At 36.4% G+C, this 27,190-nt stretch overlaps 1 protein-coding gene across 2 annotated transcripts in view; it reads right to left on the minus strand.

Annotated features, from left to right (window-relative positions):
* The window catches only part of SPEG (striated muscle enriched protein kinase), a 649,794-nt gene that overhangs the window by 169,266 nt on the left and 453,338 nt on the right, over nucleotides 1–27,190 (minus strand). For both annotated transcript variants that reach the window (XM_053698167.1, XM_053698168.1), the window contains 4 exons: nucleotides 11,161–11,361; nucleotides 9,953–10,013; nucleotides 6,798–6,875; nucleotides 3,788–3,960 (listed from right to left, as the gene is read on the minus strand). In XM_053698167.1, the coding sequence (XP_053554142.1) occupies nucleotides 3,788–3,960; nucleotides 6,798–6,875; nucleotides 9,953–10,013; nucleotides 11,161–11,361 (513 nt within the window). The remainder of the gene's footprint in view (nucleotides 1–3,787; nucleotides 3,961–6,797; nucleotides 6,876–9,952; nucleotides 10,014–11,160; nucleotides 11,362–27,190) is intronic.

The following is a 27,190-nucleotide window of genomic DNA, read 5'->3' on the forward strand; positions in this document are numbered from 1 at the left end:
GGCTCCGCTCCGGAAGAAAGAAGATTGAAGATGCGGCTTGATAGAAGACTTCATCCCGATGATGGACTTCCGACTTCAGCCCAATGATGGAGTTCTTCAGCCGCCGCTTGGCTCAAGACTTCGGACCCTCTTCTGGACCGATCGGTGAACCCGTTGAGGTGAAGACAAGGTAGGGAGATCTTCAGGGGCTTAGTGTTAGGTTTATTTAAGGGGGGTTTGAGTTAGATTAGGGGTATGTGGGTGGTGGGTTGTAATGTTGGGGGGGGGAATAGTATGTTTTTTTTTACAGGCAAAAGAGATGAATTATTTGGGGCATGCCCCACAAAAGGTCCTTTTAAGGGCTGGTAAGGTAAAAGAGCTTTGAACTTTTTTAATTTTAGAATAGGGTAGGGCATTTTTTTATTTTGGGGGGCTTTGTTATTTTATTAGGGGGCTTAGAGTAGGTGTAAGTAGCTTAAAATTGTTGTAATATTTTTCTAATGTTTGTAAATATTTTTTAATTTTTAGTAACTTAGTTCTTTTTTATTTTTTGTACTTTAGTTAGTTTATTTAATTGTAGTTATTTGTAGGTATTGTATTTAATTAATTTATTGATAGTGTAGTGTTAGGTTTAATTGTAGATAATTGTAGGTATTTTATTTAATTAATTTATTGATAGTGTAGTGTTAGGTTTAATTGTAACTTAGGTTAGGATTTATTTTCCAGGTAATTTTGTAATTATTTTAACTAGGTAACTATTAAATAGTTATTAACTATTTAATAGCTATTGTACCTGGTTAATATAATTACAAAGTTGCCTGTAAAATAAATATTAATCCTAAAATAGCTACAATATAATTATAATTTATATTGTAGCTATATTAGGGTTTATTTTACAGGTAAGTATTTAGCTTTAAAGGGACATGATATCCAATTTTTTTCTTTCATGATTTAGAAAGAGCATGTCATTTTAAACAACTTTCTAATTTACTTCTATTATCTAATTTGCTTCATTCTCTTGATATCACTTGCTGAAAAGCATATCTAGATATGCTCAGTAGCTGCTGATTGGTTGCTGCACATAAAGGCCTTGTGTGATTGGCTCACACATGTCCATTGCTATTTCTTCAACAAAGGATATCTAAAGAATTGAGCAAATTAGATAATAGAAGTAAATTGGAAAGTTGTTTACAATTGCATGCCCTATCTGAATCATGGAAGTTTAATTTTGACTAGACTGATCCTTTAAATAGGAATAAGTTATTTAATAATAGTTAATTTATTTCGTTAGATTTAAATTATATTTAACTTAGGGGGGTGTTAGGGTTAGGGTTAGACTTAGCTTTAGGGGTTAAAAAATTTATTAGAATAGCGGTGAGCTCCGGTCGGCAGATTAGGGGTTAATGTTTGAAATTAGGTGTCGGCGATGTTAGGGAGGGCAGATTAGGGGTTAATACTATATATTATAGGGTTATTGAGGCGGGAGTGAGGCGGATTAGGGGTTAATGACTTTATTATAGTAGCGGTGCGGTTTGGTCGGCAGATTAGGGGTTAATTATTGTAGGTAGGTGGAGGCGACGTTGTGGGGGGCAGATTAGGGGTTAATAAATATAATATAGGGGTCGGCGGTGTTAGGGGCAGCAGATTAGGGGTACATAGGGATAATGTAGGTAGCGGCGGTTTATGGAGCGGCAGATTAGGGGTTAAAAAAATATGCAGGTGTCAGCGATAGCGGGGGCTGCAGAATAGGGGTTAATAAGTGTAAGGTTAGGGGTGTTTAGACTCGGGGTATATGTTAGAATGTTAGGTGCAGACGTAGGAAGTGTTTCCCCATAGAAAACAATGGGGCTGCGTTAGGAGCTGAACGCTGCTTTTTTGCAGGTGTTAGTTTTTTTTCAGCTCAAATGGCCCCATTGTTTTCTATGGGGGAATCGTGCACGAGCACGTTTTTGAAGCTGGCCGCGTCCGTAAGCACCGCTGGAATTTAGAGTTGCAGTGGCGTTAAATTATGCTCTACGCTCCCTTTTTGGAGCCTAACGCACTGAAAACCCAGCCATTCTGTGAACTCTAAATACCAGCGGTATTTAAAAGGTGCGGGGGGAAAAAAGCATGCGTAGCTAACGCACCCCTTTGGCCGCCAAACTCTAAATCTAGCCGTTAGTTAATAAGAGAAATATTATTTAGATTTGTTTAATTAATATTTAAGTTAGGGGGGTGTTAGGGTTAGTGTTAGACTTAGGTTTAGGGGTTAATAATTTTATTACAGTGGCAGCGGTGTAGGGGGGCAGGATAGGGGTTAATAAATTTATTATAGGTGGCGACGGTGTAGGGGGGGCAGATTAGGGGTTAATAAGTTTAATATAGGTTGCGGCGGGGTCCGGGAGCGGCGGTTTAGGGGTTAAACTATTTATTTAGTTGCGGCGAGGTCCGGGATCCGCAGGATAGGGGTTAATAACTTTATTATAGGTGGCGACGGTATAGGGGGGGGCAGGATAGGGGTTAATAGGTATAATGTAGGTGGCGGTGGGCTCCGGGAGCGGCGGTTTAGGGGGTAATAACTTTATTATAGTGGCGGCGGTGTAGGGGGGGCAGGAAAAGGGTTAATAGGTATAATGTAGGTGGCGGCGGGGTCCAGGAGCGGCGGTTTAGGGGTTAATACATATATTATAATTGCGGCGGGCACCGGGAGCGGCGGTTTAGGGGTTAACATATTTAGTATAGCTTGCGGTGGGCTCCGGGAGCGGCGGTTTAGGGGTAAACACTTTATTTAGTGGCGGCGGTGTTGGGGGGGATAGATTAGGGGTGTTTAGACTCGGGGTATATGTTAGGGTGTTAGGTGTAGACAGCTCCCATAGGAATCAATGGGATGTCTGGCAGCAGCGAACATGAACTTTCGCTATGGTCAGACTCCCATTGCGAAAACCAGGTACGCTGGGCCGGAAAAGTGCCGAGTGTACCTGCTAGTTTTTTGATAACTAGCAAAAGTAGTCAGATTGTGCCGCACTTGTGTGCGGAACATCTGGAGTGTCGTAAGAATCGATCTGTGTCGGACTGAGTCCGGCGGATCGAAGCTTACGTCACTAAATTCTACTTTTGCCGGTATCAAGTGCTTGATAACTAGGGGCCCATGTTTGCGATGTGGGAGGGCCTCGGTTTAGAGGTTAATAGGTAGTTTATGGGTGTTTAGTGTACTTTGTAACAGTTTAGTTATGAGTTTTGTGTAACAGTTTTGTTGCGTAAAATTCATAACTACTGGTCTCAGATTGCGGAACGGATCGTATAGGCATAGGCTGGAACGCAAGCATTTTAGCCTCACCGCAAAACTTGTAATGGAAATCCCACACAAAAAAGGCTAAAAGGCTTGCGGTACAGCTTTACCCGTAATGATAATGGCTGCGTTCCTGTTTTTACACTGAAATGGAAATTTTTTCAGTGTTAAAACACAAACGCAAAACTCGTAATCTAGGTGATAGCTTGCAATCCATCCATAATATACTCGCTTGACTGTAAGCTTTCTACATGATCCTATGGTGATGATAGTTCTATCTTTCTACCACTGACCTTATACCTGCTACCCAGTAAAGAAATGTATAACCACCATTTGATTGTAGATGGCTATCTTGGATCTTATATTTTACTTTTGATAATAGAACTTGCTTACTTTCTCTGTATTTGTCTTTACCATATGTCAAGTGCAGTGAACATGGACAAAGCTGTTCCAACTAAAATTCCCCACTTATATCTCCCACTTTAACTCTTCCCCCCTCTACAACCATATTTCATCCATGTGACCCTTACTGGTAATTACCATATGTCAGTTACTGTAGAAATTGGCATCTGGTTCACAATTTCAGGTGCCACAAATTCAGGTGTTCCATATTTGCAGTACTGGGCTTCTCCTGGGGTAAGCTCCTGGGCATTCCCAAAGTCACATATCCGAATCTGCTCACTGATTGCATCCGCCATTAAAATATTCTCTGGCTGCAGCATCAAATAAAAGGAAATTAATATCATTGTGATATATCTTATATCAAAGCTTTGCTCAAAGGTTTGTAAGTTATCACTCATAAAATGTACCCATACTTGGCCCAAGTGTAGATTCAGTTAATCTGCTCCACTCTTCATTTTTATGATTCATTCAATATAGTTATACAAAATATGTTTTGCTAAGCAAGATTATATTTTCTATAGACAAGAAATACGCTTGGACTGTATGTTGCCCTAGGTGATTTCTACTGTAAGTCTAGTCCATTAATATCATACTAAAACATTTTGCCCTGGCAAATTGGGAGTGGTGCAATAGAGGCCTGGCTTTGTGGTCTGTTGTCCTGCAGTTGGAGGTTAGGACAGTTTGCTGGGTTATGAGCAGCTGGGTAGAGTTTGGGTGGCAGGGATCACAAGAGGGGCAGAAGATGCAACTTAGGTCTGTGGCTCACAATGCAAAAAGACTTGGTCCTCTGTAATATGCTGTATTAACCATACAAATGCACTTAAAGGGACAGTCAACATCAGGATTTTTGTTGTTTTAAAACTATAGACAATCCCTTTATTACCCATTCCCCAGTTTTGCATAACAATAATACATGTTTTACCTCTAATTACCTTGTATCTAAGCCTCTGCAGACAACCCCCTTATTTTAGTTCAATTGACAGATTTGCATTTTAGCCAATCAGTGCTCACTCCTTGGTAAATTCATGTGGGTGAGCCCAATGTTATCTATGTGAAACACAAGAACTAATGCCCTATAGTGGTGAAAAACTGTCAAAATGCTTTCAGATTAGAGGCGACCTTCAGGGTCTAAGAAATTAGCATATGAACCTCCAAGGTTTAGCTTTCAACTAAAAATACCAAGAGAACAGAGCAAAATTGGTGATAAAAGTAAATTGAAAAGTTGTTTAAAATTTCATTTCCTATTAATATCATGAAAGTTTTTTTGGACTTGACTGTCCCTTTAACAATACAACTGTAAAAATAAATATACACAATTTCAATGAAGTGCATATATACAGACAATATTCACTATAAAGGTGTTAAAACATGAACAAAGACATGACAAACTAGTGCTCTGTTTGCCATGACATGTGTAATGTGTAAAAATACATTCAGCCATGCACCAGCACACAAAGGACATATTCACTCTAAGCTAAAAGAATAAACTACACAATTGACACATTCAAATTTAACTATCTGTGTGAATTTCTACAGTTCTTGAACTACTTTAATAATTCACTAAACATTATATGATAGGAAATTTAAAATTATTCTAAACTTGTTATAGGGACAGTAAACACCTTGTAATTACAATATTTTTATTTTTGGTTTATTGCAATAAATTAACATACCTAGGTGTGAAAACTTTGTTTGCTGCTATTGTTTTTCAACAGCCAAATCACTTACCTTACATGTTACTGAATTAACTGTCATTTTGTTAGCAAAAGTTCCATTGTTTTGCCATTTCTTATCTGATCATCTCTGCTGAGGTCACTTGGTGACATATATGTGGCAAGGTTAGGCCTGTGAAATTTGCCCTGTGCTCCTCCAATTTTCGAAGTTATAAAACTTTTCATTTTCAAAGTTAAATTACGGGAAATGGGAGCAAAATACATTAAATAAAGTATACTGCAAAGTTGTATTAATATGCTTAATTAAACATTTTATATTACAATTTAAGTGTATAATGTCCCTTTAAGTCTCTATTGATGAATATAAATATTTAGGGCTATACTACAATTATCTAAAATTAACTATATGTGGAACAATTTTCACACGTATATAAGTACAGCTCACACCAGGTTACATTCCCCTGATGCGCATTTCGCCTCAGTCTTTTCAGGCGCATCAGGCGAATGTAATCTGGAGTGAGCTTTACTTATATACGTGTGAAAATTGTTCCACATATGGTTAATTTGAAATACTTGTGCAGTATACAGTTTAGTAATGAACATGGTAATTTAGGTTACTGAGGGTGATGGAATAATTCATATGTTTGACTGTGTCCGTGACTATATCTATCTGTTGTTATTGGGGATAGATTTCCCCTGGCCGCATTTAGTCTTATTTATTGACGTAACTTATGGTTATTCACAACTTTCATTGTACATTACAGCTCCACACGGGTACTATACTTCCGTTTTCTACAGATTTTTAATTTTAGCATTAATAAAAGTACATTTTTACTGTGTTATTTATGTAACTTTACCTATTCAGTATTCGTACATTCTGTAAGCGATTGCTCCTCATGGTGCTTCTTTCTCATCTTACATATTCATATATAAATATATATATATATATTGACAGTATCTATAAAAAATGTTAATATTAACATCTTAGGGGCCTATCTATCAAGCTCCGTATATTACAATTTGGCCTGTGCTTGAGGGCCTGTGTTTCTGGCGAGCCTTCAGACTCGCCAGAAACACCAGTTATGTAGCAGCGGTCTAAAGACAGCTGCTCCATAGCCTGTCCACCTGCTCTGAGAAGATGGACAGACATCGCCGCAATTCAAGCCGATCCAATACGATCAGGTTGATTGACACCCCCCTGCTGGCGGCCGATTGGCCGTGAATCTGCAGGGGGCGGCGTTGCACCAGCAGTTCACAAGAGCTGCTGGCGCAATGCTGAATGCGGAGAGCGTATTGCTCTCCGCATTCAGCGAGGTCTGTCGGACATGATCCGCAATGTCGGATCATGTCTGACAGGCCTTTCATAAATAGGCCCCTTAATAATAACGTTAGCAGGCCACTTGTAATCTAGCTCATAATCAGTGAAAGAACAGCATTACAAGAGATGCACACCAATGTGTAGTGATAAAACTGACCTTTATATCCAAGTGCAGAATATTTTTATGGTGCAAATAATGTAACCCCTCCAGGATCTGCCGCACAAATGAGCGAATCTGTAATAGAAGAGACATTCCAAAAGCCTTCAGCTAGTGCACATGAAAATCCCACACACTATACTGTACCCTGACATATCACACTTAGGGTTGTCAGCTATCCTCTTAAAAAAATGCTGGATGATGAAGGGGTGATTGCGAGAATTCTGTAAAAGGACTGTGATCATAAAGCAGATCAAACTCCATAGTCCTTGCTGCCCCTCCTGACCTTAAAGGGACACTGTACACAAAAATTTAATTTTGTGATTCAGATTGAGCATGACATTTTATGCAAATTTCGAATTTACTCCTATTATCAAATTTTCTTCATTCTCTTGGTATCTTTATTTGAAATGCAAGAATGTAAGTTTAGATGCCGGCCCATTTTTGGTGAACAACCTAGGTTGTCCTTGCTGATTGGTGGATAAATTCATCCACCAATAAAAAAGTGCTGTCCAGAGTACTGAAACCAAAAGAAAGCTTAGATGCCTTCTTTTTCAAATAATGATAGCAAGAGAAAGAAGAAAAATTGATAATATGAATTTCTGAATTACAAATGAACAAATTTGGGATCAGTGTCCCTTTAATGACTACCCAACCAAATCTGTTATAGGGTCATTCTAATTGAAAATTACATAAATTGCATGATGTAATTCTTTAGAGCATGTAATTTGGTGACCCTAGATAACTATTTGTTTAAAGGGGCATGATAAATAAATGTTGATAACTTGAAAGTGATGTAACATATATGTAAATACCTAACAAGAACATTTCACATAAACAACCCTATGTATAAAAGGAAGATAATTTACTTCAAAATAACCACAGTAGTTACATCCCACTGTAGAGAGACTTTAAACATCCAATCAGGATGCTAATTTTGTAGCTTGCACAGGCATATGCAGGCACAGTCACTTTCCCTCCTTATTTTAAGGTAGTCTACTATGCAATCTCGTGAGATTATGTTGAAATCTCATAAAATCACAGTAAAGCAAAAATATGAACTCAGCACTGATTATGCTGATTGCCTTTGTGATATTTTCTTGTCAGCTTTTTACAGTTATAAGACATAATTTTCAAGTGATTTAGCATTTGGGTATCATATCCCTTTAACCCATACTTGTGGGCTAAGTACAAATGCAAATATTGCAGCTCATGAACAGGAAATGGGTGTTGAGGTAATAGTTAGCTAAAAGTGTCAGTCTCATACACCACCAATTTGACTGAGAAACTTACACTTGCGAAGGGACTGCCTCTTATTAACCCCTTAACGACTAAGGACGTACAAGGTACGTCCTACAAAAGTCGGTCGTTAACAACCAAGGATGTACCTTGTAAGTCCTCTGGGGTTTTAAGTGCTGGAAGGGATCGTGATCGCTTCCAGCCGCTTTCAGGGTATTGCAGCCATGGCTCAATATTGAGGCATCGTGCAATACCCTCTGGTAAGCAACCGATGCAGAGAGCGCCACTCTGTGGCCCTTTCTGCATCGGCCAGCGATGGTGCCGATCGTTGGTGGGGTGGGAGGGATAGGAGGGAGCAGGTGGGTGGCCCATCACTGGAGGGAGCTTGAGGAGGGTGGGAGGAGGGCGGGAATGGGTGTGTGAGGGGTGGGAGGGATTCATGAGAGGGGTGGGAGCGGGTGGGTCCGCTATGGTAACGCTACAGAAAACAATTTGTGAGGGGGGATAAGTATTGGGAAAGGGGTCAGGGAGTTTGGGTGGTAAGGGGGATCCTACACTGCAGAATATATATATATATATATATATATATATATATATATATATATATATATATATATATAAAATTAAAAGGATACTTTTATTTGTATACTGGCAGACTTTCTGCCACTACTTAAGATGGGGGTGACCCTTGGGGGGTTGGGGAGGAAAGAGAGATGTTTAAGAGGGATCAGGGAAGGATCAGGGGGTGGGATGTGTCAGGTGGGAGACTGATCTCTACACTAAAGCTTAAATTAACCCTACAAGCTACCTAATTGATCCCTTCACTGCTTGGCATAATACAAGTGTGGTGCGCAGCGGCATTTAGTAGCCTTCTAATTACCAAAAAGCAATGCCAAAGCCATATGTGTCTGCTATTTCTGAACCAAGGGGATCCCAGAGAAGCATTTATAACCATTTGTGCCAAAATTGCACAAGCTGTTTGTAAATAATTTCAGTGATAAACCTAAAGTTTATGAAAAAAATCGGATTTGGCGGTGAAATGGTGGCATGACATCTACCAAAATGGGCCTAGATCAATACTTTGGGTTGTCTACTAATATATATATATATATATATATATATATATATATACACACACATGTGAAGGGTTATTCAGGAATTCCTGACAGATATCAGCGTTACAATGTAACTATCGTTAATTTTGAAAGAAAGAAATTGTTTGGAAATAGCAAAGTGCTACTTGTATTTATTGCCCTATAACTTGCAAAAAAAAGCAAAGAACATGTAAACATTGGGTAACTCAGGACAAAATTTAGAAACTATTTAGCATAGGAGTTTTTTGGTGGTTGTAGATGTGTAACAGATTTTGGGGGACAAAGTTAGAAAAATTGTGTTTTTTAATTGTTGTCATCATATTTTAGAAAAATTTTCTATAGTAAATTATATGATATGATGAAAATAATGATATCTTTAGAAAGTCCATTTAATGGTGAGAAAAACGTTACATGATATGTGTGGGTACAGTAAATGAGTATGAGGAAAATTACAGCTAACCACTAACACTCACAGACTATGGGCACAGGGTACCTCCTTTTGCAGACATGTAATCTGATTCACAATTTTTTTTGTGTTAAATGTAAAAAAAAAAAGTATCAAATCCCTCTTAGATTCTTGCACCTGGGCCCTGTGGTTTCTAGTTACGCCTCTGCCCTAACGGTAAGAAAATTGAAAAATGGTCTGGTTACTGAGGGGTTAATATACCCACATAGCCCACATAGCCCATGCCAGCTATATACCCACAATCAATTACGTGTCCAATATTTTTCAAATACATTCTGCTGGACAGCAAGTTGAAATACTGGCTATTTGGTTATATACTGGAACCTGACAACCCTAATAAAAAAGGATGTCCTCACCTCTGATTCAGACACAGCATTTTTTCTGGTCAGTCTATCTAGAAGTTCCTCCTGAGAACATCTGAGGTCTGTTAAGGAAAATGTAGCATTCCTGGACAAATGTTACATAATAAGCATTTTCCTAAAAAAAAAGCTTCTTCAAGCATTGCATAATAATCACCTCAATCCATCAGAATTCCTGTGCAATGTGCACCACATGCCTTGTTGCAGTCTTTTCAAAGTTGTTCCAAACCATTTGAAAATCATGTAATAATCCCCTTATTACAAGCTTTTCAAATGCATTTGTGCCACAATATAAACCCTATAACTTGCATGGGGCAAATCAATACCGATTTAAAAAAAAAAATTCCAGCAGCTTTTGTCATGCTTTCTGATTTTTCAAATTCTACAGCCTTGATTTGAAAACCTATTTTAACCTGTTTTTTTTTAAATTATTTTTTAAGACTCTTGGCAGCTTCCATGGCTTCTTTCCAATTTAAAAATAACAATGGATCTTGGTTAAAAATATAGGCCAAATCCCACTTTTAAACTATCAAACCTGTGCTCAGAAATAATCATCAGAATGTTCAGTTATGGTTGCAAAGAGAGTTGTATGGACAGTTTAACATGTTAATTATAAGAGTACTCAAAATGATATAAAAATGTTATACACATGCTGTAAAAAAAACACATTTACACATATTAAGCAATCATCATCATCATCATCAATACAGGTTTAACCAACTGTCATGGGATTGGTCAAGCGTCTTATTTCCATGAAGGTTTATAAATATCCTACCAGAAAGCCTGTGATGTATACATTTCTAAAAGTAAGTTTGTTTTTCATGTGCTTAATTCGAATATGTTATTAAATTGTTTACTAATGAAAGAAGTTTCACTGAATTCTTTTCTTAAAATGAGTTAGAAACGAAATTCAAAGATCACATGAGTAGTAATATAATGTTTTGCAAGGAATTCTGATGGACGGAATGGGGCCCAAAAAATTATTTTTAGCAGTTAATACAATATAAATATCATCACCCAAATTATTTATAACCTCTTACCACTAACATCATTTATAACTACAGGAATTTTATCAGCAATGCATGGTTATACAGTCAAACCTTCATTACTGTTTGACGCAGTTAAACTGTGCATGAGCCTTGGCACACCTTGCCCCCATCCCACGAAAGCCATTGATACCCTCGCAGTTTCCTGTGAGTGGATACAACTCTGTGATGATGATTAATGCACTCTTTTTCTCAAATGCCTCATGAAAGTATATGATCCTCTCATGGCTGAGACGGGAAAGAATGTTCCTCTCTCTCCGCGCATTTTCTCTTGCTGCACCACGTGATGTGATGAACTTAGCTGCAAGGTCTCGTCCACTGCTCTTCTCAATTACGTGACGCACATAGGAGAAAGCACCCCTGACAAAGACACATTGTACAAATATAAACAGAGAAAAGATGACCAAGGTTATTGCATAAAGGTATGATTAAACAATAAAAAATACACAGAGAAGCCCCACATAAAATGTAGCTTCCATGTCTACATGAACAAACATATGCTTGCAACTTCCAGTTCCATCCAGCTCTATGCTTCTAGCTTTTCCCAACTACCATCCACATTCCCAACTACCATCCACATTCCCAACTACCATCCACATTCCCAACTACCATCCACATTTTAACCAAATCATCTTATTGTGGCCAATACTTTTTAGTGTGCCCTATATTTGGAATGGATCATGCAGGGAGCACTATTAACACACTTGCTGCGCTCATATTACAAGTGGTGTGCAATCTAAAGTACCAGTGTAAAATGTAGGTGTTAGTACGAACTTGACTATTACTCAAGGGATAAAAAATAACTTTGGACATGTAATATGAGAGCAAAAATAGATTTAAAAAATAGCTATTGATTGTGCTCAATATTAACACACAATAGAGCTAATATTTTTGCGCTCCACTTGCAATGTATGCAAGCTAGGCATTTAAATTTTTAATTTAGTTCCTTTATCAGTTATTTAAATTCTGGAAATTACAGTGTTTGTCCCAAAAATCTCCAGTTCACTCATTCAACAGCTTTCAGCATTCTATCTCTGAATTTAATGTCAACAAATTACACTATAATTTATTTCATACGGGTGGTGAGAGTTCCCAATCCATTACTCATGTGAATTACTCTTTTCTACCACTAGAAGGAGGCAAGATTTCAAAACCCCAAGACCTCTATAAAAACCCTCACACATATCTCAGTCTTTAGTTTGCCTCTGCTGGAGATGGTTGAAGAATTAGGATGTGCATATTATTATTATTCAGAGAAAGGGGTTTTCAGTTTATATTGAGGCCCGTTCCACTCAGAGTACAGTGCTTGTCAAAGGGATGTGTTTGAGGTATGGTTTATGATCCTTTGTTTAATTTCATGGGAATATTTCATAAATCCTATATAATTGGTTGCAGGGCCGTGTCTTCTGCCTCCCTTTATGGATCTACAATATACCCCTATTCCTTAACTTCTGCTGATACGTTTCAGTACATGTTAGGCTGCTTGATTGCTAGTGGAAGAGTGTCTATTGGTAAGTATCTTTTATTATTAACATTTAGACACTCATATAGCATATGTTATGGGCACTTTTTTATTATAAAAAGTTTATTTATATCGATATACTGTATATCTATCTATCTATCTATCTATATATATATGTTGTGTATATATATATATATATATATATATATATATATATATATATATATATATATATATATTGTTTATATATAACCCTGGGACAGATCCTTTTCACTATTCCCTTACTTTTCTGGCACACTTAGTTTTTCATGTGGCAGCACGGTTTTGGAGTAGAGGGATTGCGCATGTCGGGTTTACACTCATCTGGTTAGCGCACATCCCATTAGTATCTATATTTTTTTCACATGCTGGGTTTGCCTGTCGGGTTAGCGCACGTTCCTTTAGTCTTTCCACATGTTGGTTAATGCACGTCGGGTTAGTGTACGTTTGCTCAGCTATGCGCACGTCAGGTTATTGGTGCGCATAATCTACTTTTTACCTCACAGTAGTTTGGCGCACATTTGGAGGTAATGTTTTTTTTCTCCAGTTTTTTTGTTTTTCAGCACATCTTAGCGCACATTGTTCCTGTTAAAGCTGCTTAGGAGGGGGTAAATGGTTTCCATTCCCTAAGAGCTTTTTTAGGGGTTTAATAGTGTTTATTGCATTGCATATTCTATAATGGAGCAGCAAGAAACTGAGTCTCCTGAACGCCTTTCTATCATTATTAGGTGTGCTTATTGTTAGAAAGCTGAAGTGCCTTCTTCGGCTCATTTATGTTGCTCATGTTAATGCAAACAGACCAATTCAATTATGTATCCTTGGGTACTAATGCACCTACTCTTTGTTCATTACAGGTTAATGCTGAGGTAGTGCCTCCTGCCATAAAAACCTTTATCAAGCCTGCAGTATGTGTTGGCTGCTCTCCCTCCTTCAAATAAATGTAAATGTTCAGTTCAGATTTTACCTTCTACAAGTGCTATGTGCCCTGAGACCAGGGGTACTGTTTTTCTTTAGATGGTGGTTACCTCTGGGATGAGGATTTCTCATCTGAAGTTGAACCTGATATTTCCTTTTTATTGTTTAAAGTTGAACATATTCATTCTCTTTTAAAAAAAAAGTCCTAGTTTATTTAGGGGTTAAGATCCTAAAGTTTCTGATGTTAAACCTTGTAATCACCTAAATTCAGTTTTAGGACTGTTGTTAATCTCCCTGAAGTTTTCCCTGTACCTAATGCGGTCTCTGATATGATTTCTAGGGAATGGTCTAATCCAGGTAGGTATTTTATTCCTTCTGCAATGTTTAAGAAATTATATCCTTTACCTGCTGCTAATCCCTTTAGACAAAACATTAGATTCTCTTCATAGAATGGCCTTTTTACATGCTGGTTATATTCTCAGATCAGCTATTTCTATTGCTGATATAGCTGCTGCTTCTACTTACTGGTTTCAAGTCTTTTAGAGCAGTATTCTTATGACCCTGCAAATCTATTGGGTTTGCTTCAGCATGCCAATTCTTTTATTTGTGATGCTGTGTTTAATATTATGAAGATTAATGTCAAAAGCATGTGTAGCAATTCTTGACAAGAGGGCCTTGTGGCTTAAATCTTGGTCTGCTGATATGGTGTCTAAATAAAGATTATTGTCTCTTTCCTTTCAGGTAAAGAAGTTATTTGGGTCTGATTTAGATTCTTTTATTTCAACTATTACTGGAGGTAAAGAGGCTTTTCTGCCTCAAGACAGAAAGTCTAAAGGGAAATCCTAAGCTTCTAATCATTTTCATTACTTTCGTCAGAATAGGGAACAAAAATCTGCCTCCTCTGCTCAAAAGCAAAGTTTCTCTGGTTCAGTCTGGAGACCTAATGCTAACTAGAACAAGTCAAAGCAGGGTAAGAAACCTATCCCTACTTCCAAAACTGCGTGAAGATGCAGCCCCCAACCCAGAAGTTCTGGTAGGTGGCAGATTAAGCCTCTTTCAGGAGGCTTAGTTTCAGTGTGTTCCAGATCCCTGGGTTTGGGATATTGAATAGGATTTAGAACGAAGTCTCCCAGAGGAAGTTTTTTTTCTGTACAATGTTCCAAGGAATCCTGTAAAGGGCTCAGTATTTTTTTCAATCTGTCTCAGATCTGGAAATATGAGAGTGATTGTTCCAGTTCCTTTGCAGGAATAGGGTATGTGATAATATTTAAATCTATTCATTGTTCCAAAGAACAAGTTCTGGATCTAAAGGCTCTGAACAAATTTGTAAGGATTCAATCTTTCAGTATGTAAACTATCAGTACTATTCTGCCTTTTGTTCAGCTAGGTCAGTTTATAACCACAATAGATTCAAAGGATGCATACCTTCATGTTCTAATTCACAGAGAACATTTCTAGTTTCTAAAGTTTGCATTTCTGGACAAGCATTTTCAGTTTGTTACTCTACCATTTGGTCTGGCTACAGCTCCAAGAATATTTACAAAGGTTCTGGGTGCCCTTTTGTCTATGATAAGAACTCAGTGAACTTGCAGTGTTTCATTACCTGGACAATATCTTGGTTCAAGGTCCACCTTTTCCTTTAGCAGAATCTCACACCTAACCAACTCTTGTTGTTTCCTCAAAAGCATGGTTGGAGCATCAATTTCCAAAGAGTTTGTTGGTTCCTCAGACAAAGGTAACTTTATTGGGTTTCTAAATAATCTCTGCAATTTACATTCCAGGAGTGAACAATTGGGAGGCAAACTTTCTCAGTTGTCAGTTTCTACATCCAGGGGAGTGGTCTCTTCACCAGGATGTGTTCAATCAGATTGTGGATCTCTGGGGTCTCTCAGAAATATGGCCTCTTGAACAACAAACTTTCCAGGTACTTTGCAAGTTCCTAGTTAGTGGATGTTCTAGTAGTTCCTTGGTCATTTCAGCCTGCTTATCTGTCTCCACCTTCTTCTACCTAGAGTGATTGCTCTAGAAGGCTAGAGAAGTTGTTTGCAATCCTGATTGCCCCAGCTTAGACTCACAGGATTTGGTTTGTCAGATGTCCAATTGGATTTATTTTCTCAGTGCATAAAATGTTTTTAAATCCCTCCCTTTATGTTATTACTCGTGGACTCCACAGCTTGGGTATTAGTTCCCATGAGTAATGGATCATGGACTCTCACCCCATGTATGAAAGAAAACATAATTTATGCTTACCTGATAAATTAATTTCTTTCATGGTGGTGAGAGTCCATTAGGCTCTACCCTTTGTTTTTTCCTGGAGCTATTTTTTTCTTCAGTACATCTTTTTTCCCTGCTCCTTTTATGGCTCATATTCCTTTTACTTACCTGACTTGCTTGGCTATACGTTATAGACTGAGGTATGTGTGAGGTGGGAGGGGTTTAATAGAGCTCTTGGGGTCTGGGAATCTTTGACTCCTCCTAGTGGTAGAAAAGAGTAATTCCCATGAGTAATGGATCATGGACTCTCACCACCATGAAATAAATTAATTTATCAGGTAAGCATAACTTATGTTTTCTTTAGTTTTCAAAAACTTTCATTTATGGTTGGGTTATCCAACATAAAGGGACATAAAACTGGAAAAACATAAATGATGCTTACCTGATAATTTAATTTCCATATGTGGGCGAAGAGTCCACTGCTTCATTAATTACTTGTGGGAATTAAGAACCTGGCCACCAGGAGGAGGCAAAAACACCCCAGCCAAAGGCTTAAATACCTCTCCCATTCCCCTCATCCCCCAGTCATTCTGCCAAGGAAACAAGGAACAGTAGGAGAAATATCAGGGTATAAAAATGGTGCCAGAAGAATAAAATAAAATTTTAGGTCCGCCCACCAGAGAAACGGGCGGGAACATTGGACTCTTCTCCCACAGATGGAAATGAAATTATCAGGTAAGCATAATTTATGTTTTAATCTTAATGGGAGCAGAGTCCACTGCTTTATTCATTACTTATGGGAACAAATACCCAAGCTCTAGAGGACACTGAATGAAAAAAAACGGGAGGGCAAAAGGAGGCGGACCCTAAACTGAGGGCACCACAGCCTGCATAACCTTTTTCCCTAAAGCTGCTTCCGCAGAAGCAAGAACATAAAATTTGTAAAAAATTTGTAAAAGTATGTAAGGAGGACCAAGTTGCAGCCTTACAAATCTGCTCCATAGAAGCTTCATTCTTAAAGGTCCAAGAAAAGGCCACAGCCCTAGTTGAGTGAGCTGTGATCCTCTAAGAAGGCTTAAGTCCCGCTGTCTCATAGGCCAGATGAATCATGCGCCTCAACCAAAAAGACAGTGAAGCGGAAGAGGCCCTCTGCCCCCTGCGTTTCCCTGAATACACAACAAATAAAGTCTGTCTAAACTCCTTCGTGATCAATATATTTAAGGGGAGGAAAGGATTTAAGAGCTTGGTGACCCTAAAGTTGAATTAGACATTACCTCAGTACAATATATAATTTTAACATCACAACATATATGCTTAAACGACAACACAATACATAGAACTAATAGTGGGGTATTTAAAGATGTGTGGTATGTCACATCAACTACATCTATTTCCTATTCCTTAACTCCACCACAAACTTTAAAAATAGACACACAATTAAAAGGACTGGGGGGTTAACTATTATTCACGGATTTCTGTGTTAAATCAGTCTAAAAATTGCAAGGGTTATCAGAAATGCTTTGTGTATATCTCAATACCATGGAAAACCAGGCCAGTTTAATCTAGATGTATAATAACTGGAGTTATTGTATGTGGTTTATTAGCGTTACGATTCAATATAACCCATACTCATGTGATTAGTCTTATAGACTGTTATTCACTGTAATCAATTCCCTTTATGGGTTCAGTAATATCTAGTTAGATGTTTGTATATTGCATAGCTGTATACTGTTTCAGGTCTTGACCCAAATTCGGGTATAGCTCTGTTTTTTTATCCAGATCTATAGCAATGGTATTGGACTTAAAAAAGATTAGAACAATCTAAATTCATTTCAATTTCTTAATTAGCAGGTATAATATTCAGCTCAATCCTTCCAGATTTCGTATCCGAATAAATTCAATATTACCTCTGCTTATTATATGTAGTGCTCTAATCTTAGAATATTTGCCAGTTTATACTGCGCTATGTATTACATGTTATCTTACTTATTGTGTGTTCTTATCCTTATGTTTTCTGGGTTATCCAAAACTATGAGTCATTCACACACAGAGATCATATTGTTACGTTGTTTTTCTATATAACCACATTAATCTGATACTATGTATCGTCCACACACACAGTAATCACGTTGTTACGCTATTTCCCTATGTAACCACATTCACTCCACTGTATATCCAAAAGTTGAATTGATGCCAGTTCAGTTAGAATTAACGCTATATATATCTATGTCCATACATATCGTAGGACAAGTATTACAGTTATTCTTAACTTCCAATGTTAGATTTTTAAAATAAAAACTGGTATTCAACTATCATTTATACTTTTTCGATCAACTTTAGACAGACACCATGCTAACACACTCGTGGTCAATAGTTAACCACGCCCACTGACGCGTTTCGTCACTACTACGTGACTTCGTCAGGGTATAGGGGCAGCTCAGCCAAATTCTCATCTTTTATTTTGATCAGTTGTGTATACATAACATGAAGTGTACCTTTTTAACATCAGTAGTTTTGACTCGTCTTATTTAAAGGATTCGCTGTGTATATCCTAACATTGCAATCTCAATTTTATTCTTAAGTATATTGCTTATAGTACAGAGGTTAATGCAGTTGATCATATCTTTACTTGATAATATCAAATCCCCATATGCTGACAATAGTATCAAGTTATGTATACATATCGAATTTGATGATATTTTTAATATTTGTAAATCTTCTTTACAAAGTCTAGTACTAGATATTCATCACCTTATGTAATAATGTATTAAATTGCTTATTTGTGGGATCAAGCTTTTTCTCTTGTAGTGTAAGTGACTATTGCTCACCTGCCAAGTTTAAAACAGAGTCATTTTCAGATTGCCTCAGAATAGGGACTATCCATATGATGTTATATGCTCCAAGATCATGTTGGTCTTATCTTAAAGATATTCCTTCATCATTTGTGTGATTCGTTGTTATTCTCATGTCTACAATCAAATTAGTTTGTTCTTAGGTCTATGACCTTTTCAGAGTAATTCCTCTTTACAAATTCTTAGTATGTATATACTTTTCCTTAGACTTTCTCCCTATTGGGCATTTACATTATTACTCAGTAAGTGGTTACTTTAAATTGAACTTTATAGAAACATTTATATGATATGGCCTCATTTAAGACATTTGGGTTAGCAGATTTCAGTTCATGTATCCATCGACACTCTTTTTGTAAGATGATCTTATTAATGTTTCCTTTATGTCCTTTCATGTTCACTTGTTCGATGGCAAAAAATTGTATATCATATTTGTTTTCTTGTGATAAGTATTCATGTGTTGGGCCACTGGGACTTGCTTGTTCCATTTTATGTCTCCAATGTGTTCAAGGACTCTGGTTGTTAGCTCCCTCGAGGTTTCACCAACGTAAATTCTGGGACATTTGCACATTGCCATATTTTCAGTTTGGAAAATTATGTAAAAAACAAACTAATACCGAGAGGCCAACGTATACAGCTAGCCCCATCGTTCCATATTAATGATGAAACTTTTATTCGAAAATGACAGGAGATTATAACAAGATGCTCTTTAGATTTAATGCAACTAACTTTAGACTATGACAAAAGACAATACGAACAACTCACAAAATTGGTAGAAGATGCCAAAGTACAAACCAATAAATTCATTTCACACAAAGAATTTGACACACTAGACCAGAAGCTAAAGTATCACATTGATAAACTTAAAGAGGGACTAAGTGAGACTAAGAATAGGAAACTACAAAGAGACTGGGCAGATCTTCAAAAAGGGAGTATATATAAAACAAACTATATGAGGAGAAACCCTAGATATATACAAGAAAAGAAAGAGAAAAGTGTTACAGTAGATAATTCCTCATCAGGGACAGACACATCTGATGAAGAACACATTCAACCAGTTACAACACCAAATGCTATACCTAATAATGAACCATCCATTACTAGGATTTTTTTTAGAGAAGGACTTGTTCCCTCCAAGGAGGGGAGTGCAAACAAGACAACAGTACAGGGGCAGACCACCAAACAGACAGAGATACTAACGCTACATAAATATCATAAGAATTTGAATAAAAATGCACTCTCTAACATAGGCATTGCAGAAAACGTTCATGAAGTTTTCAATTCAATGTTAAGTCTGTTAAACGATAATGATGACCTGTTGGAAGATGACACACAGTGGAGTGTTAAAAATAAAAGCACCTTTATGCCAAATATATCCACATAACCTGCAATAGAGAAATTTGTGTCTCTGGTAACAACAGAGCTAGACTGGATTAACCCCCAATGTAAGGCTAGGAAAAACCTAACATTTAAAGAAAGAACTGCTCTAACAGAGCTAACAAATAACAAAAATATAACAATTAAAAATGCGGACAAGGGAGGAAATACGGTCATAATGAGTAATGAAAAATATGTGACAATGTGCTTGAATATTCTAAGTGATACCAGTAATTATACTATATCCAACTGAAAGATTTACCAATGAATTAATTTCAATCTTAGATGAAGGTTTCAATGAAAGACTGATTACAAAAAATGAATATTACTTAATGTGCAATAAATTTGGCAACATTCTATAGAATACCTAAAGTACGTTAAGATAAATGTAATCCACTGGGTAGACCTATTGTTTCAGGAAATGGTTGTCTGACTGAGAGAGTGAGCATTTTTATTGACAAAAAATGACAACACTTTGTATACCTCCTATGTACAGGATACAAAGGATGTACTTAGAAATTTGGAGAATCTAACAGTTGAAAAAGATACTTTCCTGGCAAGTATAGACGTGGAAAGCCTATATTCTAACATCCAACACGATCTAGGGATAAAAGCCATTCAGTACTTTCAGAAAATGGTAAACCCTAGTAGCACACCTCAGGATAATTTCATTGTTGAACTATTGGACTTTACATTGAAACATAATTATTTTCTCTTCAATAACAAAATGTATTTGCAAAGAAGGGGCACAGCTATGGGCACATGCTGTGCCCCAACCTATGCTAATTTGTTCTTAAGATGGATAGAAAACAGCTGCATCTCTAATCCAGATGAAAATCCATACATGAAATACATGGATTTCTACATTAGATATATTGATAATGTTCTAATCCTTTGGTCAGGAACAAGAAATGACTTCAATGAATTCATGACATGGCTGAATATGAACGAACATGGTATGAAATATACACATTAAATAGACAAAGTATTTCCTTCCTTGACCTTTTGATCACAAAAGAACTGGATGTTACTATTAGTACAAAACTCTTTAAGAAAAGCACAGCTACAAATAGTCAATTACAATGGAAGAACCAAAAATTGGGGATACCAACAGGTCAATACCTGAGAGCAAGGAGAAATTGTAGCTCAGATGAGGCATTTCAAAAAGAAGCAAAAGAATTACAGAAGAGATTCAGAGAACGTGGATACCCAAACAGATGCCTAAAAAATCTAATCAAAGAGCTAAAGGAGTGAATAGATGTAATCTATTGGAGGAAAAAAGGACCACTAATGCAAATACAGATTATAAAAAAGACGTGGTACACATTATTGGGATATTTGATAACAAACATGAGCAAATAAAACAAATATTTCAGAAACATTGGCATGTACTACAAAGTGACTCTGACTTGACAGAAGTGATTAACACCACTCCCACAATCACTAATAAAAAATCAAGAAATCTCAAAGATATGTTAATGAACAGCCATTTTAAACCTCCAGAACCAACAACATGGCTAAAAAGCACAAAGGGATTTTTCAAATGTATAAAATACTTCCACACAAGTGGATGGAATCCAGCAGAAAATGGACCGAGTAAATAAGTTTAAAAGTCTTCTTTATTTGGTAGCCATAAAAAGTATGCTGTGGTTAATCACAGAGAATAATATTACAATATCACAGCCACAAGGGTGTCAGCCTAGCAGCTCAAGGTCTAATACTCCAACATGTTTTGTGCTGTTTCAGCACTTCGTCAGGGATAGTAAAGGGTTAACTGTTCAACCGTTAAATACATGTATGGTCCAATCAAAAACATGCATTTTAGTTTAAACCAATTGAAATACGCAGTCAGAACTCGTCACACGTTCTTCAAGAGGTAAGACCTCATTTGCATGTTCTGATCAGGCCAGGTGTAGTAACAGGTGAACAGTATAGAACAAGATTATTCGTATGCAAGCATTAAAATACAAAAAATAGACCTTGCATTGATCATAATAAATAATGAATTAATTCAGTGATATTGAAAGCAAGGTAGCATAAGTTAAATTGCAAACATTCAAAAAACATTCTCTTGTTTCAATGTGCTTTTTTACGAACTGGATTACACAGCAATGGCATTGTTGTTATAATATGCATTTTCCGCAATTAGACTGTGCCCAAATGAAACACTAACATAATAAAGCCATCTGATTTAAAATGATATAAAATCGTACATTGCAGCTCAACAGAATAAAGATTGTTATAACACAAACAAACATGTATATCAATTATGGTTAATAGCCCCATTTGTTATGCCGTAAGTGAGACAAACCAATGGAACTACTGGTATAATGATCGCAATTGATCAGCATGGAGCGAGTCTCCCTAGCAACAAATTGTAAACCTTGTGCGACTGGGATGTGAACCTACCAGTGTAATGTATGCAGTGTGGGCTGTATAGCGACAACCTCTATGAAAAAGATAATTGTTGCCAACGGCTCACATCCTAAATGACCCAATGAATAGATTTTAAGTTAAAAACTATATAGATATCACCATATTTAACTAAGGATAAACTAAATAAATGACTAAGCATAGCGATCTGTTATAACTAAATAAATGGATAAACATAGCAATCTGTTATAACAAATAATGCTATGAAAAAACTTGTATAAATAAACTGTGTTTTAATACTGACAGAATGATACAAGCCTACATATTGCATTACCTTTAGATAAAATGTTGCACATTAGGGAAGATGTATCCACTGTTATTTGATGCTTTATAGCCCCATCTTTTATGTCATAAAAAGGACATAAATATACAGCTAACCGCAAAATGATCCCAGTGAATCAGCATAATGTCAACCTCTCTGACGATACAATATAAGTCCTGTTAAACTAGGGTATAAGCCTATTGGTGTTGTATTTACAAAGTGAGACATATATTGACAGTGTCTATGAAAGTGAAAAAATTACTACTTGCGTTAAAGATAATTAGTAGACTGGATATAAAATAAAACGGTGTAGTTATAACGATATTGACTAGGGATAATGATGAATGAATGAATAAATTCAGCAGCTCATTACAACAAATAATACTGTGAAAAATATAATTACTTAGATGGGCTATATTTGTATATTAACCCTAAAAATGTGTTTAGAAGAATAAATTAAACTATTGGATATAAATATAAAAAATATATATATAGCTATTCTTATGTATGCTAATACTACTTATATTAGTTGAGAACAGATTACAGTTAGGGTTAAAATTGGCCGAACCCAGATGACAACAGCCCTCAGCCCATGTTTAAAAAACATATATACGATAGTAAAACGGCTAGGACTGCTGAAAATCTTTAGGTGAGACCAATGTAAGTACAACTGTATAGATGTTTTCTGTGATAGCAGAACTAAGGGGGTACATGGCTTTATTAAAAACCTGTGCCCCCTTATACTGCATATAATCAATACATTTGAATAATAAAGGCTGAAATGTATAATTGTGAAGAAACATGGCTAAAAATAAAGCTGAGAAATAAATAAATAAATTGGAAAGTGCTACAAAACAAATTGTGCAATCGTGATTTCCTGAAAAAAAAGAAAAGAAAAAAAGCTGGTGAATCGAAGTGATGACAAACTATATGTCATGTACAAATGTGAGCAAGGGAAACAATTTTTTATTAACAATATAAGTGATTGTGAAAACATTTTGTAAGCAAAGTGTTGACCTATGTGTAATTAGACTTATCATAAAAATAACCCATTAACACTACAAGTGAAAAAGTGTAAAATTTTTTTTAAAAATAGTGTAAAAATATTGTGTTTTTTTGCTGATACAGTGGTTTAATTATTAACCACTTGTATATCTAAAAGAAATAATAAACTCTTGTTAGTGAAGGGAAAATTAGACAGACTAATTGCACTGTGCTGTATTAACTCTTGTATTGATTTATGTAATAACCACTTGAGTATCTAAGGAATAGTGATAAACTCTTATTTAAAACTAAAACTAAAAAATAAGAAGGGATTTTGTTCAGCTTTTCTGAATGATTTTTCAAATGTGGCAGATGCAAAGCATGCAGGAATATGAAACCGACAAAGATATTCCAACATCCCTGTACCGGAAAAACATACGATATAAAAACTTTCATAAACTGTCGTTCAGACAAAGTGATTTATGTGGCAATGTGCAAATGTCCCAGAATTTACGTTGGTGAAACCTCGAGGGAGCTAAGAACCAGAGTCCTTGAACACATTGGAGACATAAAATGGAACAAGCAAGTCCCAGTGGCCCAACACATGAATACTTATCACAAGAAAACAAATATGATATACAATTTTTTGCCATGGAACAAGTGAACCTGAAAGGACGTAAAGGAAAAATTAATAAGATCCTCTTACAAAAAGAGTGTCGATGGATACATGAACTGAAATCTGCTAACCCAAATGTCTTAAATGAGGCCATATCATATAAATGTTTTCTATAAAGTTCAATTTAAAGTAACCACTTACTGAGTAATAATGTAAATGCCCAATAGGGAGAAAGTCTAAGGAAAAGTATACACATACTAAGAATTTGTAAAGAGGAATTACTCTGAAAAGGTCATAGACCTAAGAACAAACTAATTTGATTGTAGACATGAGAATAACAATGAATCACACAAATGATGAAGGAATATCTTTAAGATAAGACCAACATGATCTTGGAGCATATAACATCATATGGATAGTCCCTGTTCTGAGGCAATCTGAAAATGACTCTGTTTTAAACGTGGCAGGTGAGCAATAGTCACTTACACTACAAGAGAAAAAGCTTGATCCCACAAATAAGCAATTTAATACATTATTACATAAGGTGATGAATATCTAGTACTAGACTTTGTAAAGAAGATTTACAAATATTAAAAATATAATCAAATTCGATATGTATACATAACTTGATACTATTGTCAGCATATGGGGATTTGATATTATCAAGTAAAGATATGATCAACTGCATTAACCTCTGTACTATAAGCAATATACTTAAGAATAAAATTGAGGTTGCAATGTTAGGATATACACAGCGAATCCTTTAAATAATACGAGTCAAAACTACTGATGTTAAAAAGGTACAATTCATGTTATGTATACACAAATGATCAAAATAAAAGATGAGAATTTGGCTGAGCCGCCCCTATACCCTGACGTAACAATATGATCTCTGTGTGTGAATGACTCATAGTTTTGGATAACCCAGAAAACATAAGGATAAGAACTCACAATAAGTAAGATAACATGTAATACATAGCACAGCATAAACTGGCAAATATTCTAAGATTAGAGCACTATATATAATAAGCAGAGGGAATATTGAATTTATTCTGATACGAAATCCGGAAGGATTGAGCTGAATATTATACCTGCTAAATAAGAAATTTAAATTAATTTAGATTGCTCTAATCTTTTTTAAGTCCAATACCATTGCTATAGATCTGGATAAAAAAACAGAGCTATACCTGAATGTGGGTCAAGACCTGAAACAGTATACAGCTATGCAATATACAAACATCTAACTATCTAGATATTACTGAACCCATAAAGGGAATTGATTACAGTGAATAACAGTCTATAAGATTAATCACATGAGTATGGGTTATATCGAATGGTAACGCTAATAAACCACATACAATAACTCCAGTCATTATACATCTAGATTAAACTGGCCCGGATTTCCATGGTATTGAGATATACACAAAGCATTTCTGATAACCCTTGCAATTTTTAGACTGATTTAGCACAGAAATCCGTGAATCATAGTTAACCCCTCAGTCCTTTTAATTGTGTGTCTGTTATTAAACTTTGTGGTGGAGTTAAGGAATAGGAAATAGATGTAGTTGATGTGACATACCACACATTTTAAAATACACCATTATTAGTTCTATGTATTGTGTTGTCGTTTAAGCATATATGTTCAATAAAGTCTGGTGATTTTAAAATTATATATTGTACTAAACTCCTTCGTGGCCTTAAGATAAAACTTTAAAGCCCGAACCACATCCAAATTATGAAGCAAACTTTCCTTTGATGAAGAAGGGTTAGGACACAAAGACGGAACTACTATTTCCTGATAGATGTTGCGATTCGACACAACCTTGGAAAGAAAACCCAATCCAGTGTGAAGAACAGCCTTACCAGGTAAGGAGGCTCACATTGCAAGGCCGCTAACTCAGAGAGCCAATGCAATCGCCAGTAGGAATAGGAGACTTCCATGAAAGAATTTTAATTTCAAGCGCATACATAGGCTCAAACGGAGCCTTCTGCAAAATTTTAAGAACCAAGTTTAAGCTCCAAGGAGGAGCAGAATTTCTAAAGAAAGGTCTGATTCTAAACAGAGCCTGAACAAAGGACTAAATATCAGGAAACTCTGCTAGCTTCTTGTTTAACAGTACAGATAAAGCCGCAATCTGTCCCTTTTAAGGAACTGGCGGCAAGACCCTTATCCAGACCATCCTGGAGAAAAGCCAAAATCCTGGATACCCTAACTTTGTGCCAGGGATATCCACATTCCTCACACCAGGACAAGTAGGTCCTCCACACTTTATGATAGATGCACCGAGTGACCGGCTTCCTGGCCTGAATGAGAGTATCAATCACTCTCTCTGAAAATGCTCTCTTGGATAAGACTAGACTTCAATCTCCACGCAGTCAGCCTCAGAGAATTGAGATTTTTTTTTTTATATATAATTTTTATTGAGGTAAAACTTGGCATACATATACAGTATTAAAACACTCCATAGATACCATCCTAGAAAACGTCATACAGAGCTGAGCATACAATACATGGAAGGTAAATACAAGCATTGATAATAAGACCAACAAATAAAATGACAAAAATGCAAAAAAAGTGTTTACAATGTTTAGTAGGTATATTATTCAGTCATGCCAGTGTCAATGTAAACCTCTCCTTGAATGGAAAGAGCCACTCTTGGACCCCTGACCAAGCGGGTTGTTTGCTATAAGAAAAGGTTAACTGTACTATAAAAGACCACTCATGGATCTTATACTGTTTACCTCATTTTTTTAAATTTTAAAGTTGCAACTGTAACTTAGAAATATAGAGACACACATAAAATAGGTTCAAACATCAAACATTGAAATAAGAGATACTCAGAGTTGAAATATTACTAAAAGGATGCCTGACTATAATTCAGGAGGTCCCTCACTGTAAACGGTTAAGGCAGAGATTTTCTAATAGGAGACTGGTCCAATATGATTGCCCAAAACATATTCAGGGGCTGTATCAGCTTTGCAATGTATGATAAATGGCTCACAATCTATATATAGTATTAAGGAGTTATAATAATAAG

This window comes from Bombina bombina, chromosome 1 (genome assembly GCF_027579735.1).
Source record: "Bombina bombina isolate aBomBom1 chromosome 1, aBomBom1.pri, whole genome shotgun sequence".
Classification (NCBI taxonomy): domain Eukaryota; kingdom Metazoa; phylum Chordata; class Amphibia; order Anura; family Bombinatoridae; genus Bombina; species Bombina bombina.